Source organism: Copidosoma floridanum, unplaced genomic scaffold (genome assembly GCF_036245765.1).
Source record: "Copidosoma floridanum isolate Cflo_tuat_1 unplaced genomic scaffold, Cflo_Japanese_pri ptg000012l, whole genome shotgun sequence".
Taxonomy (NCBI): Eukaryota; Metazoa; Arthropoda; class Insecta; order Hymenoptera; family Encyrtidae; genus Copidosoma; species Copidosoma floridanum.
The window spans coordinates 3,606,157-3,623,172 of NW_028321889.1; the positions used below are offsets into that span (position 1 = coordinate 3,606,157).

At 33.9% G+C, this 17,016-nt stretch overlaps 1 protein-coding gene across 3 annotated transcripts in view; it reads right to left on the bottom strand.

The window, feature by feature from the left end:
* Nucleotides 1–5,968: 5,968 nt before the first annotated feature.
* The window catches only part of 5PtaseI (inositol polyphosphate-5-phosphatase A), a 37,115-nt gene continuing 26,067 nt past the window's right edge, over nucleotides 5,969–17,016 (bottom strand). Inside the window, exons 8-13 of one of the 3 annotated variants that reach the window (XM_089590608.1) lie at nucleotides 16,023–16,163; nucleotides 15,775–15,936; nucleotides 15,258–15,443; nucleotides 13,941–14,006; nucleotides 11,992–12,028; nucleotides 5,969–6,218 (exon numbers count right to left, since the gene is read on the bottom strand). In XM_089590608.1, coding sequence (XP_089446734.1) covers nucleotides 6,031–6,218; nucleotides 11,992–12,028; nucleotides 13,941–14,006; nucleotides 15,258–15,443; nucleotides 15,775–15,936; nucleotides 16,023–16,163 — 780 coding nt within the window. In that variant the 3' untranslated portion in view covers nucleotides 5,969–6,030. Of the gene's footprint in view, nucleotides 6,219–9,181; nucleotides 12,029–13,940; nucleotides 14,007–15,257; nucleotides 15,444–15,774; nucleotides 15,937–16,022; nucleotides 16,164–17,016 lie in introns of those variants that run through there. The other 2 variants (XM_089590607.1, XM_089590606.1) reach the window with 2 other exon arrangements.

Genomic DNA, 17,016 nt, shown 5'->3' on the forward strand with positions numbered 1-17,016 from the left:
ACATTGTATGCTCCTACCGCGAGACGAGATGAGAGAGACAAAAGACAAATAGCAGTACAACCTTTCTCTCTCTTACACGCCTCTGATTGGTTGGCCCCCTTCCGTATATATAGGTATAGTCGTATGCACGAGTGGCGGTCGTGGGGGAACAGAGTAGATTCAGTAGATACTATACCTAGGGTGTTTTCCGCAATCGTCACCAGCAAGTAATTTAAGGTTGCGCTCTAAGCTACCATCAGGTCGGTAAGTCAACTACCTTGAATTAACTGGCGCTCTGTTCCGTAATCTGGCCAGTTAAAATAGCAGATGACAGTCAACAGCGATGAAATCTTCACTTTTTTCTCGACTTTCACGTCGTCTACTGTTTTAACTTGCAGATTACGGAATATATTTGATGACTTACTGACCTGACGGTATAACGTATATAGAGCGCAAATTTAAATTACTTGCTGGTGACGACGATTGCGGAAAACACCCCAAGCGGCGTTACCACCACGACCTACGTAACTTTATTACTTTACAGCCTCTGATTTTATCATTCTGGTAAAGAGAGCACGGTGTAAGATGTACGTGAAGTTATGTGTAGTAATTAAAGAAATTACTACTAAGTAATGCCATATGGTCGATTTTATTAAACCATATGAATATCTCTATTTTTAGAGGTCGACTTTTGAGTAAAAAATAGATTGTAAACTTGCCGCGAACAGCACAAACCACGTCAAATTTTTATTATCTATCTATAAGATTAGTTGCGGCTGGTTTGTAATTATCAAAATGACTTTGCTGTAAATAGCAATAGTTATTTGGATCAGCGCCATCTAGCGGTCTTAATTTTTTGGCCAAAAGTGGCTCCTAAAATTCTCAATCAGGGCATTCAGGATTAGAGCCATTTAGTCAATTATAAACCAGCCGCAACTCATGATGAAGCTATACAATGAAAAAATAACAATACGTGTGTTTTTGGCGGCAAGTTAACAATCTATTTTTTACCAAAAAATCGACCTCCTATGTGTTTGTACTTTTGAAGATAAATTTTCAAGCATAAGATGGATTGTTAACTTGCCGCCAAAAACACACGTATCGTTATTTTTTTATTTTATAGCTTCATCACGAGTTGCGGCTGGTTTATAATTGACTAAATGGCTCTAATCCTGAATGCTCTGATTGAGAATTTTAGGAGCCACTTTTGACCAAAAAATAAAGACCGCTAGATGGCGCTGATCCAAAATAATTATTGCTGCTTACAGTAAAGTCACTTCATTAGTTATAAACCAGCCGCAAATAATCTTAGAAGTAGACAATAAATAGTTGACATTTTTTGTGCTACTTGCGGCAAGTTTACAATATGTCTTTTACCTGTAAATAGACCCTAAAATGTATAAATATTCCACTTATCTTATACGGCTCATAAAATCTACCATATTTACAAAATTAAAATACTTTAGACCTTTTATCATTATATCCACGTAATTACGTGGATTTGGTGCGAATAGACACAGCGTTTTTTTTACTTTGTAATTAGTATAAAAAACGAAAGATTCACCTCTCGAAAGGTAAAAGCACTGTGACGCGAAAAAAAACAGACGACGCTCGTGCCGGTTTCAAACTCCTCTTACGCCTACATATAGAGGGTCGTGAGAGACAGTGTGGCTGGCAGATGAGCAGTAGTGGGTAAATACAGTAAATGTGTATTTATTACATGACATAAGTATGTAATTAAGGTAGTAATTGGTATTAAATGTATTGAATGTAAGAATGCAGAGGACCGATGTCGGCGATGTCTGAAATGCATTAGATGCTCTAATAAGACAATTGAAATATTATATGACACAAATGAATTCTAAACTTTGTAATAAATTAATAACAAATTCACTTCAGATCTTGGACACATACAAAAATCAAGTTAAGTTGTTTCGGAACCAAATATAATTTGTTTATACATCCAGATACCAATTTGTCATGTATTTAAAATTGTAACAAAATAGCTCTGAGAATTAATTACATTAATTACACGCCGTGTCATAAATACACATTACCTTACATAAATTAATTACCTGTAGAAAATGTATTAATTATACGGTGTCAAATACATACCCACCACTGCAGATGAGTCGCCATGTTCAGGACTCCACAATCCACAAAGAAACTGAATATCTATATATATTATTCACACTATCGAGTGCTATCGATGTGTGTCACTCAACTTATTTACTTATGACTTATGATGTTATGATTCTTATGAAGCTCACAGACGACACAGACCGTGAGATTCCGACCCACTGATGCACTGATTGATTGATGAGGGTTGTGTGCGTGTTGGTCCGGAAAATGGCAGAGCCAATCAGGAGAAGCCCCGCATCTGCCACACTGTCGCCTTGGCGTTGGTAGTGCTGAGTTGAAAAAAAAATTGTCTTTTTCTCAGTTGGTGGTTCTGAAAAATGTTCTGGCACAACTTTTCGAATGTGATTGGTGCATCATTTACTACTTTTGCCAAATAATCCGTTAATGTACCACAAATCTCATTATACATCGTAATAAAAATTTCATTCAAATAAATTTGTGATCGAACAGTTTGATAGACCAACATTTGTTATTTTTTCTTCATTCGCAACATTAATTAATTTTAATACATTTGACTTAAGCTTAGCAAAAGCTATTGAAGAAAAGAAATGTTTAGTTTATCAGGACTTTAAAGTTTTTTTTTTTTTTTTTGCAATAGAAAGGTTAAAGAAAATCATCGATATACGGTTTGAAATATATTTATTTCGTAGGAAGAATTCTTTTTTCACGCCTTCGTTTTTTCTTTTATTTCTATCGACTAGTATAAGTACACGTATAAGAAATAATACAATAAAATTCAACATCACAATATTTTTTCTTACAGCTGTCACAAATCGACAATTTTTAACTCAAAGTTTTCACCAAATGTACTCAAAGTAAAAAATACGTCATTTTCTTTGTTTTCGTAGATGCATAAAAATATGTAAATGTGTAAGTATAGAATAGCAACATCAATTTTTATTGATGGAAAAATTTTTGTCACAACTTATTTCATCTATGTACTGTGGAAAGATATGCCATTTGACTGTAGTACAGCTTTGGAAGAGAAACAGACTGAAGTTTCTTCGATTTAATAAATTAACTTTTTCTAACACACGTCATTATACATATACATACCTAAGACAACGACTTTTACTGATACTATTTTTTTTTTTTTTTTTTTTTGTGTGTTTCTTTTTTCTTTTTCATCACCTACAAAGTTTAGCACGACTTTTTAACAATTATTGTAAGTTCACGATTTGATGATCCTTTTTTTCTCTTTTATACGTGCACGTCATGTGTAGAAATTTAGTGAAAAATACACGTAAGTTCTGGAAGTGCACGTTTTCCAAAACGAGATTACAAACGAGATCCTTATTCATTAATAAATATCTTTATAGGTACTCGTGTGTACTTTACGAAAACACACAGGAATGACTTTTTATATTATTCTGAACCATACATCAATGAACAATTGGCATACAGTTATATGGTTCGACAACAACAATATCGCATCTGAATGAATCTCCTCTGAATGTATAATTCATGTAAATTTTTTTATTACCTTCGGACGCAAGTCTTATGATTTTGTAGTAGATAGAATAGTTACGCTATTTCACGTAAGTACATACACGTTTTTACTATTTTAATTTTATAACTATTGTTTTACATTTCAATAAAAAAAAAATTTTTCTAAACCATGGAGTTTAACGATTTAAAAAGACGCTTTTTTTAGAAACAAAGTATCTTTTTTTTGTATGTTTATATGGTTCAACAACAACAACAGCAACAGCAACATTTAAATACTATGTGTGTGTACATAAATTAAAAAAAAATTTTTTTTAGAAATTCTTTCATGTACATTAAGCTCATAAATTTAATAATTATTTTGCGTGAATGAGAGACCAATATTTATCGAAGTATTTTTTTCCACAAAGCAAATAACCCAATGAACATGTATAACATAACTTTTTAGCCTACTCGTTTTATTACACTGATAGTTTTTAATTGAACGAAATTGTGTAATGCTGTGCAAATTATTAATTTTTATGCTTTTGTATTGCGAATCGAAATAATTAATTTATAACTCCAATATTTAGACACCAATGACACTTACTTGTTTGACTAACATAAACACCCATATCTTCGAGATATTTTAGAGCATGCTTACACGTATATAATAATTAGTATTCTTTCACAAATTATTTGTTGCGTGGAAATTCATTAACTTTTGACTATATGAAAAAAAATATATATTTTGTACAATAAGCATGCTTACTGCAGTACACACCTTTACATTAAATATAACCAAGCGGAAATAATCTCTTTCATTAAATTATGATTAATTATTGATAAAAAAAGGTAATCAGTACAAATTAATAATAATAATTAGTAAAGTCCAAATTTAAGCGACGGTAATAACCATCATTGATCTGTTATTATGGCTATTAGTAAATTTTTCCATCGGTTTTTTTTAAAATTTTTTTTTATTGTGAAACTGAACTGAAAAAAATAGTTGAACTCCATTATTTAATAGCAATAATAAATAACTTTTACACAAAATCAGTTAAAACTTATAAAAATCATCATAGTTACTCAGAAATACTCATAATACTAAAAAAATAAAAAAAATATTATTAAATAAAAAATAAGAAATAATACAAGCTAAGAATTTTAATGAGTTACAAGTTGAAGCAGATGCTATCAATTTTTATTTTTATTAAACTTCCTGAGATTTTATTTAGGACGAAAATAAAGAAAAGTAACAATTGATATTAATTGAAATTAACAATCATTAAATTTCATTCGCAGTCTCAAATCTGGATCTAATTAATTATTATTATCGCTCATTTTTACTTACGGTTAGTTATTTACTAAGATGATTTTCACTTCGGTAGTAACTAAACTAATTTTACTTTCATTTAATAAAATTTAAGTACTTAATTATAATTTTAAATATTGTCTTAATAAAACTAATTTAATCTTCATTGAAAGAAATGTACTGAATTATTGGACTAGTACGCAACAATATCATATGACACCTTTTTTTTCTTCTTTTTTTCTTTTTTTTAATATTGTATTCATATTGCAACAATCATGTCTCCTTCACGTTGATGGTATGTTACCTGTATGTATAAGTATAATATGTATTGACCGACGTTTTGTACAAAAAGTTTAAAAATAGCAACAATAAGCTTTAATGGTTCATATCAAATATTACGCTTCTCTCCCAATCTCAACTAAACTTATCAAAGTAAAGGTCTTTGATTAGAAAATCATTATCAACGTTTTTTTGACGATTAAATACTTTTTTTTTTTTTTTTGGATGGACACTGTTTGCAAAATTTCCCCACGTAATGATACATTTCTTTAACCTAAATCAAAACACGTTAAAAAACCTTTCGCTATAGTGATTCCTTAACTACTAAAAAAAAAAAAAAAAAAAAAAAAAAAAAAATGTAATTTATAAAAACCAAACGACCACTCCAGCAAAAAAAAAAAAAAAAAAATTGAAAATACGTGAAGGCGGCGTGTCGCCAAGCCAGAGAGAGTTCCATACAACTAACGGAAGTCAAATGATAAAAATAGCTCGATCAAAATTACATCTTTCTCTCTATTTTTAAGCAATTCAGCTGCTTTCTCTCACGCAACATATTTAATCGTAAGTAAAAAAAACACCATATAGCATAATTATACGAGTTATACCACATTGATTTTTCATCGTTAGACATGCCTAAATATATCATCAATGTATTTCACACACTATCTTAAATGCATGGAATGTTTCAAAGTAACACACACACACACACACATATATATACATATGTAGAAACAATGTAACAACAGTGAGATACGTAATCACAGATCCATAGGTATAATATGTAATCAGTCAAACACATACGCATACATCCCCTCTCTCTCTGTACTGTAACGTATGAAAAAAAAAAAAAATAAAAAAATAACAAGAGAGAGATCACCCCAGTCACATCCTCAAACAGTGGTCTCGCGGAAGATCTTGACGCTCGAGTCGGCGTGCTTGATGTGGATGTAGCGCGTTATGCTGCTAACGCTGTCGCTCGGTGACTCGGGCTGTTGGCTGTTGTGGACCGACCCCGATCTCCTGATCGGCTCCACTGACTCCCAGGGATCGTCGCAGGTGGCTGCCGCTGGTAACGCAGCTGGTGGACAATCAAAAGAGAAATACACCATTTTTTTTTTTTTTCGTACTCGCTTTCGTGAAAAATATATATTCTCGATTGCGCGTGAAACTGTGAGAATATATGTTTTTCATCCTCGAGTCTTTTTACAAGTGGTACCAGTGAAAAACCGCTGTATGAAGCTTAAATTGCAGATTACAGAAGTGGTGGGGAAAAATTTTTTATTTGGCGCCAAAGAGAGTCAAACGCGATGTCTCTACGATATTATATGCGTGATTTAATACTGCAAGTACTTCAGTATTATGAAAAAAAAAAAAAAAAAATACTGCAATAATCAGTCATACAATTTTGTGCAAGTTTCTGTTTTACATAAATTACTTGTAAAAAAATTACACGTGACTTCTCGTACCAAAAATAGTTGCATACTAAGTTTATGTGTAAGATGTACGTACAATGGACTAAATAACACTGAATTTGCGGATTTTTGGTACAAAATTTGTGTGAAATGTAAATTACAAAAAACGTGTATAGTCGGTTCAGTTTTAAACATAATTAATTTTTACTGTTCATAATTAAACCGATTTTTAACAGTGCACCAGCAACACGTATATCGATTACACTTTAAAAAATAGCTAAGAAACCATTATCTACGACCGAAATTCTATGGCATTATTTTTTTCAAATAAATATAATTTATATCGTTTACATACATTTTTCACCTATTTCCCTAGTTGTATACTTGTAACTTTGATACAGTGGTTTTTCAATATTTCAAACTTAGAGAAGAAAGCCAAGTCAAAAAGTATTTTTAGGCAGCACACACGATTAACAACACAATTCCACTACATGACAATCAACAATTAATTCTTACGAGGTACAAACAAAATTTTTTAATCTAAAAACAAAAGGAATGCAATAATGGATTTTGGATGATTACTGTAGCAGAAAGAGAAAAAAAGGTTATTAAGGTATGTAAGTATAGCATCAAATCAAAATCATACTTAGCTGCAGATCACTTCTCTATTATCACTACTGCCTTTAAATAATGAACAAGCCATAAATCACGTGCTGAATTAAAAAATAACAAAATCAAATCGTAAGTATGTACTTGGATATTGTGGCAATGGTGATCAAAGGACACAGGAAATAATGCGAATAAAAAAAAATGACGATGGCAAATAATAAAGAAAATGCAAATTTCTATATATTTTTCTGAAAAAATATGCTATATTCGTTAAATAGCGAAGAGGACAATTGCAAATAATAATAATAATAATAATAATAATAATAATAATAATAATAACAATGCAAAAACGCACGTACAAATAATCATAACAAATAATTTTAGAGTCAGTAAGGCGACGCATTCATGTGCTCACATAATATTATATACAAATACACAACAAAAATATAATTATAAAATTAAGAATATTATAAAAATGGCTGGTGCGTGCACGCATGCACATTAGGTATAATTATAATATACATATACAAATTATATATTCGCGATGCGAGCGTGCGTGTAAGTATATATTGTATTATGTATATGAGTGTTTTAGTAAATGGATGAATATGGGATTAATGAGAATTCCAGAGCGTAACGAGGTTGTATGCGTGTTGATATCCTTGTGCGCGGTGTACGGACTTTGCTCGAAGGAAACGGGTTATACGGGAAAAGTGGTTGCGCACTTGGTCGACTCCAAAATCGTTTGTTTATTCTCTAGGTATAGCTTCACGAATCGCTAATGTAAAATACGTACACAAAATATATATATATTTTTTTTTCCATCCGATACAACCGATATTTTATAGTCATTCTTGACATTTATTGCAAGACAGTTCACACCACGTGTGTAAAATCTGTAAGTACGAAAATATAAATCGCTTCTTTTTACAAAAGTTTTTTTAAAAGTTTTCCTTCAACTCTCGAGACAATTGGAACTTAAAATCTTGCAACTGTTAAAAATTACCCTTTTTTTCCACTCACTAGAAAATCTCTTGCGAAAAATTTAAAAACATTTTTGTTTGAACAAAAATTAAGGCATACCTCTTGAAGATTACATTGTAAGTACAACTGTATAGTCTGAAAAATTTCGATATCAATAGTGGCATTTCCAAAAAATCATTAGTTAAATTAATTCGAGTACTTCATTGAAAAACTAATGAAGATAAAACACATTATTAAGTTTTACGTCATCTTTTCCTTGAATTCACGTTTTTAAAGTACTTATAAGTTAATAAATTCGAAACATTAAGTTGTTTCACGTAACTGCACTTTGTTTCTCAAACTAATGCAGAACTTTAAAAGTTTAATTTTTTATTTTCTAAATCCATTCATACCAACACACAAGTGTCATCACATTTTCCTCAGACCTTGCGTACTTCGATCCTTAAACTACTATACTTTAGCTTACAATTTGTTTCAATTAAGTTGAATAAACAAATATTAATTCATGATAATTGAGTTGAGTTAAAACTATCTCGTTGACGAGTTTTAATTTATTTTTCCCTAGAAATGAGCTACGCTATCGCATGTGACGACTATTTGTACGTAGATCATTAAAAAACAAATCAATCATTAATAAACATTAAAATTATTTTTTGTTTATTAAAAATTAACTTTGGCAGTTTGGTCAAATTAACACAGATATTTCTTACGTATGAGATATAAAACTATATACTATCTCATTCGCTTAACTCATGTTTATTATAAAATATAAAAATACTCAATTAATTCACTGACAATTTTCAACCAATTACTATTACAATTTTTATTATCATCGATTAAATTTGAATATAAAATATGTATATGTGTGATTTTTTTTTAAATCATTACAGCCAACCTTATGAGTGCATTACGCATTAAGCGCATACAACAATGTTAAATCATTGGAAATGAATATATCGTTACATTAATTTAGGAAGTAATAAATGAACACAAGGTACATGATTTTTTTTAATCATGTAATTCATGATATTATAATAAAAAATTTACTCATTCATATGTGGAACGCACTCGAATTAAGGGCCACGTGTAAATAAAAAAATGACTACATCGCGAGTGATAATCTCGCAAAGATAAAAATAATAGTAATAATTTTGCTACAACAAAACGATCCTAATGTGTAATACTTCAGATCAAAGGGACTCGGACGAACGGCAAGTTCGTGCGCCTTGTACACGTATACAGGAGCCTCAAATCACTGCTTCGCTTACGAAAGATTTATAATAAGTGACTTTACAGCCGACGACAAAAATAACATTTACGTCGTCTTTGATAAAAATATTATAAAAAATACTTAAGTTTTAGGTTCAATATTACAATTACATTGCAATGTGAAATTCGGAAATGTGCGGACGCACAGAAACTGCGTTTCCCGCGCAATTTGAGTTTCACGAGATAACACGAAATTCGAACAAATTTTAGAAGATTGTGAAGTTCTTTTCAAATCAATAACTTTATAATAATGAAACTCGCACAGTATATGCGTTTGAAAATACGTTTTTCTTCGGAAACAACGAGTTTCAATGAAAAATATTTTGAAAATCCTTCTCGAATTTTAAGGCTCCCTCAAAGTAAGAAAGTTATAAAAGTTATTGTATTCCCCGTCATATTTTCTTCTCGTGGAACGTAACAAGTTATTTCCAGTCAAGTTGATCAAAAAAATCGTCACACGCACCACAACGTTTTTTTGTTTGTATCCCTAAGTGTGCGTAGTATACTTTTATAGAAACTTTTAGTAGAATCCGAAGATTTTTATTGTTTTTTTTTTTTTTTTTTTTTTGTAACTAATTACTCGACACAATTAAATATTGTAATAATTAAGTGTTCTAATATCGTGAAGCTCTACTTAGGACAACTTCATGAAAAATGAACGATGTTTTTTTATTAGATCCAAAAATCAGTACTGAAGTGAACAGCGAAACGAAGTCCAAAAATCATTTAAATAACAACCCGAATTTCTCCAGTACTATAAAATGGTCGTGTGACAAATGACCTTTTGGTCCAAAACCGATGAAACGATTGTATATACGGTTCACCAAACCACATAAAGACACATAATTGTACTGTGTACACACATAAGTAACAAAAATATACATATTTCTAGCATATGTATACATATACGTATCCATAAATCACACTTATTTCTATTACGTATTATCGCACGGCACGAACATTTCGCATGTATTTGACTATCGACATGGATAACAACGCGCAAAGACAAAAAAAAAAAAAAACATTTTTTTTTTTCACGTCATAATCCCGAACACATCAAGCGACACAAGGTAAGAAAGTCATCATCAACTTTTAGCAATGAACGCGATACTCGTGAGATATATCCCCTTGAAAATACAGCAGGTGTATATATATATATACTGTCAAAAAATTGTTGAACAACTTCCTGGAAATCATACAAAGTTCACAGTCTCGCGCACGATGACATCTTTCCATTGCTCCCCCTCGATCACGACACAACGCAGCACTTGCCGCAGCGACCCTTCTTCCCGACGATCTTCCCCTTGCACCTCTCGGTGACTTTGTTGTACGCTTTCAGCTTCAAACTGACGTTCGCTTCCTGGCTCTGTATGGAGTTGCTCCTCGTGGTCGGGGTCCGTTGTCTCGCCTCGTTTCCCTCGTCGGGCAGGATCCCCGGCTTCTCGGCCGTCTCCTCCTGCGACTCGTTTCCCTCAAAACTACAAGCCGCGGGTGACTTGCCGCAACTCGAGTCGGCCTCGCTCAGGCTCCGCGTTCTAGTGTTCGAGTAACACGTGTCCAGGTAGCACTGGTCCGACGGCGTGGCGGTTCGCTTGTTGGCACTGTCGTCGAGCTGCACCGAACTCGCGTTCGACTCCAAATTGCTCGCGTTTATTATCGCTATGCGGGGGATTACCATGTCTACCGCCAGGTGGCACTGCTGCTGCTGTTGGTTGCGGTGGTGGGGGCAGCAGCGCTGCTTCGATTCCGACCGATCGGCCGTTTCCGAGCTGGCCTCATGGATCCGATGTCCTTCCTCCGCGTCCTCTTCGACACTGCGGTGCTGCAAGTCCGTGGAAAAGGAGCAGTAGACCTGGCTGTCCTTGCCCTGGAGCCAGGCTCTGGTGAGCAAGTGCGAGCGCTGCCAGGAAACATCACCGTCCAACTGGTCGCGTCGATGCTCATCCGCGTTATCATCACCAGCTTCGGATCCCGAGTTCGAGTCCACTTCACCGTCCCGCCTCTTCTCGGCTATGAGCTCCAGCTTCGACTTGAGCAACTCCGGCGACACAGCCCTGTCCATCGTGTGTTTGGCCGACTGGTGTTTTGGCCTCTGGACCGATGGGTGGTGTTGTTGCTGGGCGCAGGGACTCGAACTGGCGGCTATTGGCTGCGCGTCAAAGTCGGGTGGTACGCTCTCGGAGGATAAACCGAGACCTATGCCCAGGGCACTGGGACTCGGACTGTCCATGCTATCAGGGGTGTAGGGATCATGCTTGTGGGGAGCTGCGAGCAAGAGATTATTGGATGTGTGAAAGGAGGTTGAGGTCTGTTGTTGTTGTTGTTGTTGTTGTTGTTGTTTTTGTTGTTGTGTGGCGCAACTTTTGCAGCTGGATTTGGGTGGGTTCGAGGTGGTTGAGGAGTTGATATCAAGCGAGAGTAGCGCTGCGACAGTGGCGGGGAAAGAGGAGGTGGTGGTGGTGGTGATCGTGGTAGTCGTTGGCGTGAGTGGTTGCAGACGCTCGGAGGCCAGGTAGCTCTCGGGCACGCGGAAGCAGAGGTTCGAGCTTGACGGCTCGTTGCAGCAATTAATCATACCTGCGTCCGCGGACAGCAGCACTCGGAGGTAGACCGGCTGGAAACACAGATTTCAACAGATTGCAGGGGATGGCAAAAAAAATTTAACACGAGAGTTGTCATTTGGGGGAAGATACAAGTTCTTTTTTTTTTTTTTTTTTTTTTTGCCCTGGAGTTTTGACTATAGCGATTTTCTCATTTCCATTAGGGATTACAAATAGAGTTCTGCAGAATTCCAACAGAAAGTTTTGACTCGGTGTGATTTTTCTCCAGAAATTCGCATTTCTGACGATATTTGGACCACACACGATAACATCAAAACTGAGGGGCTCAAGTAAGTCAAACGCCCCAAGTGTACAGCAGGACTTGGAAATTCTTATGGAAATCCCTACATGAAAATCCAACAGTTAATCTGTGGGTTTTATTATTATTTGTTCTTAAAGGTTGAATTTTTCATAGATGATACGCTAATCGCATAATTTTTAGTGAAACAATATCATTTGACGGGGGTACAATTGAATTAACACGTTCAGGTTAACAATCTTTAATAATGAATTTACTCCATAGAGAATTTATTAAAATTTTTTTGGTGGAAACAAACAAGTTTGTTCCAAAGTTACGTAAAGCCAAGTTTACCCATTTGACAGGTACAACTAGTTGGATAACGAACTCGTCCTCTTCCCTCCGTAGTTCCAATTTATCGATTTTAAAAGGATTACAGGGCACAAGTCGTACTACGCGTCGTTGCTATACATCACAAAAGTTTTGTACTTATCTACACACCGCCGAGCCACGTGCACGGCTTTTAAACTTGTTTGTTCCGTAACGCGAAAATGAGCTTTTGCAGATTAATTAAACTTTGGAGCTAATTGTAATTTTTTTTTTCCATTTCTTTGCTTTGAACTGTTTTTTTTTTTTTTTTTTTTTTTTTCAGGTTGTATTACAAATTAAAGAGTGTGAATTATTTGTACCTTAAATTTGAAAGTTATTCATTCTCAGTGTCGGCTTTTGATTACTTTGTCAGTTAAAATCAACAAAGTATCCGTACATTGTCGATCAAACGGTCAAATATTCATTTTCTAGATACAAATGGGTTCGAATACTAATATCAATCAACACCAACGATTAAATTCTCTTTTCGCAGTGAAAAGGACGAGCTTTTGTTATGTAGAGTCGTACAGGGATTGTAAATACCAGTTGTGTGTATGAGTACATACAATAGGGACACGAGAGTCGGGCAGGTGAGGGGGTGGGAATTACTGCGAATGGAAGATGAATCAATACGAAGAAACGGTACAAATAATGCGTAGGGACGTAGGGAGAATGTACAATACCTATTGTGCATTGCAAACGTTGTCTACAGCTGATAAAAGAAATGGATTTTAATTGGTATACCTATAGGGTGGTAAGGACAACTGGTTTGTTCATGTCGTTATATTGGGGCTTTACGAAGGAATAATACCAAATCAACACAAATAGATGGAACGGACTGTGATAGATAACTTTGATAATAATAACAATAATAATAACATCATATAAAGTTTACATGTATACTGATGATTAAGTATGTAAAGAATTGTATAAAAATTAAGGTCTGGTTGTCTACGTTACGTTGTAAACGAGCTTAAAAACATTACAGTCTGAAACTATAAAGGTGATGGCACAACAAACGGAAGATGTACATAAAGAGAGGAAGTAACTTTTTCTTTTTTTTTTTTTTTTTCTAATAACAGAAAGAGAGAGATATTAGATACCTTGGATTTAGATGTTCATTTCAAACCTCAGAAATACAGGCTGCGCATAAAAGTCAATGGAAACAAAAGTTCACCATCAAAATTATTGATTGGTCAAAGGTATAGTTGGTTAGAACCGAATTGACTATTTTTTATATTTTTTTCCTTTTTCTTTTTTTTTGCTCGTCTAACATTTTATGTAAAAAATAATTTTAAAAAAGTGTCGCATTCACGTACCTTGTGATCTCCCATGCAGGTACACGGTCCGATGATGCCGTATTCGATGGCATCCGGTGACGAAATCTGTACACAATAATTAACGGATAATTACTTTTTTAAATGCTCGAAAAAAAAGGAAACATATGATTAGTCCATCCTAACTCGATACACAATTTTTAAAACCATCCAACAACATCTGAAGTATCATCGAAATATTTTTTCTAGTCAATAAACTGACTTCTCTGGGCGAATGTAGGTCGAGGATCAATATTACCAATAGTGTTGTAAACTAGTCATTAATTCAAACGAAAGTAACGTTGTTTCCGAATAATTGTCACATCATCGAGGACGAAACTAATTCACCTCCATAAGTGATGAAACAATTTTATTTTTCTTTTCCAGTCCAACTATACACGTATAAACCTATAGTTTAACGAGCTGGCGAATGATTTATGAGGTAAGTAGGTATACCATTTACCGCGTAAGTACTGCATGTATACATGTAGAGGGGCGTGTGTGTTGGCGCGTTATTGCTTATCTGCGGAATTATTAAAAACTTATAGTCGAGAATTTGTTCAAGCGAACGAGGGTATGCAAGTTGTTGCAATGTGTACACTTGTACTAAAAATAACTCGCTGTTTTTAATTTTTTATCTCGGAATAAAAATATACCGATACTCTGTGTGTGTGTGTGTGTATTTATTTACTTGTACATCCATTGTTGGACTCATCTTGTTCTACATGTTTGTATTTATGTACGCGTTTATTGATTTGGTCTAACGTTATCGTGCTCAATTCTGTACATTTATATATTATTAGATTAGATAGCTGACACGAATAAACTCAATGTAACTTTAAACCAACGATGTTTCAGGGGTACAACGTCGGTGTTAAAAGAGCCTTTGTTAAAAAAGACTTTGATTTTTAATGATTAATCAAGTTGCCTTACAAGCAGGTTTGACGATAAATTGATTATTCAACATGAAACCACTATGTATACTTCAAAATAAAAAGAAATAAAATTATTTCATTCAATTTTCAATAGCGTATAGTAGTGCGTGCTGTACATTTATGATACAAAAATTCATTCGATGAGTAAACAATTTTGTTTCTTGTTTGTTCATACTTTTTTTTTTTTTTTTTGTTTTTCCTCGTTTAATATTTCAAAAGTTAAGCTTTGCAAAATTGAAATCTAGCTGGAATAAAAAAATTCGACATGACTTAAAACGTGCTCTATCTTAAACTTGTGCCACTTTATTGGAAAAAGAATAACGTAAATAAAAAAGTGTCAATGTTGAAATGAATTAAAAAAAAAAAATAAAAAAATCCCACTTACATCCTTGACTAGTGACTTGGCGGTGGGGCTCAGCAGTACCCGGTCGCACCAAGCCGGCACTCTGGTGAGCATGTACTTGGTCCCCTCCTTGACGTTCTCCTCGTATGGATAGCTCGGCACGAACTCGATCGGAAACTCAAACAGCCGGCCCTCAAAGTCGCCCAGCTCCTTGTCGTACTCCCTCAACTACGTAATGTACGTCATTTTATTTATTGTTTTTTTTTTTTTTCTTAGTTTGTAACAAAAAAAAAAAAAAAAAAAAAAAAAAAAACACGTTTATCTACACACGCAAGTGATGATAAAACCGAGAGTTCTTTTATCGCGACAAAAACAAGCGAACGCGCGTCATTGCACTTGCTTGCATTTATTACATTGCAAAACGTGAAATTATATGTAATACATTATACATGTAATGGTATAATTACCACAGGTGCAGAGACGCGAGCTTTTTTTTTCACATGTTCTTCGTCATTGATCGACTTTTATGAAATAAAGACCAAAAAAAAAGAAAACTCACCCACTGGCCACTGTTTTTTACAAAAACCTGCTGGTGCTCGCGATGGGAAAATTCCTTTTTGCCGAGGGTGAGTATGAGATCGTCACTGTCGTTGCGAAACTGAAGCTTTGACAAGCTGCCCTTAATCGATGTTTGGCTCTCACTCGTATTTTCGGTTAATTTCTAAAATCATTTTTTAATTTTTTAAAATAGATGTTGCTACAAATTCTATTTTTTTTTTTTTTTTTTTTTTTTTTTTTTTTTCTTACCTTGACAACGCCAGCGGTGTCGGTTCTGAAGTTGAAGTCCCCGAAGAGAAAATAGGGCACGTTTGGGTACTCGTCGTTGTGAAACCTGTCCAACGTGTGCTCCAACGCTCTTCGCCGCGAAGTGCTATACACCGATGGAAACTGCAAAAATAAAAAAAAAGTCACTCGCTCACTTGCACCGTTTCACCGTTGGGATGATTTATGACGCGCTTCGAGTGTGATCGATTAATTATTTACTTTAGTGGATTTTTTTTTTGGGGGGGCACTTTGAGTCATAGTTGTAGAGTGTAGACAGATTTAACCACAATGGTTTTTTTTTCTGATAAAGGTGCATTCTTTTTACTTAAATTTTTTTTTTTTTTTTATCATCATTCTCAAAACAATACTAAAAAAAAATTTTTTCCCGCAACTAAGTGCCATACATTTTAGATATTTAAATTTATTTTGTTAATTATTTAAAATCAAACATTTAAATACTTTAATTTTCTTTTCAAAATTTTTTCAAATTGTAATTGTAAATAGTAATAATAAATCATTAAATATTGGAAAAAAAACTATATTTAAAAAAATAGTTTAAATAGTAGTCGTGCCAAAGTTTCGGTGTAGGGAAATCTTCTTCTAAATAACCATTTCTTCAGTAACGAGGTCTATTGTTATATCATATCATACATATATATTAGTTGTACATCGAGGTTTTAAAGTTAAAAAAAATTGACTGGACTGGCTATTACTTTTGTAGTAACATGCATCATAATCAGACAAACTTTTTTGCACAGTTTCAAGATCTTGGCGTACGATTGAATTGAAATAAAATACATATGTGTATGTGTAATATATAAAGCTTTGAGTATTTTTTTAGTCCAATCAGAGATAGATTCTAACGTGTCAATTTTACTATGAAAATAAAAAAAAAATGATTATTGAATGTACTAAACATAAATATTTCATACACTCTGTCATAAAGAGAGTCCTCTGTTTTAACAAAGGATTGACT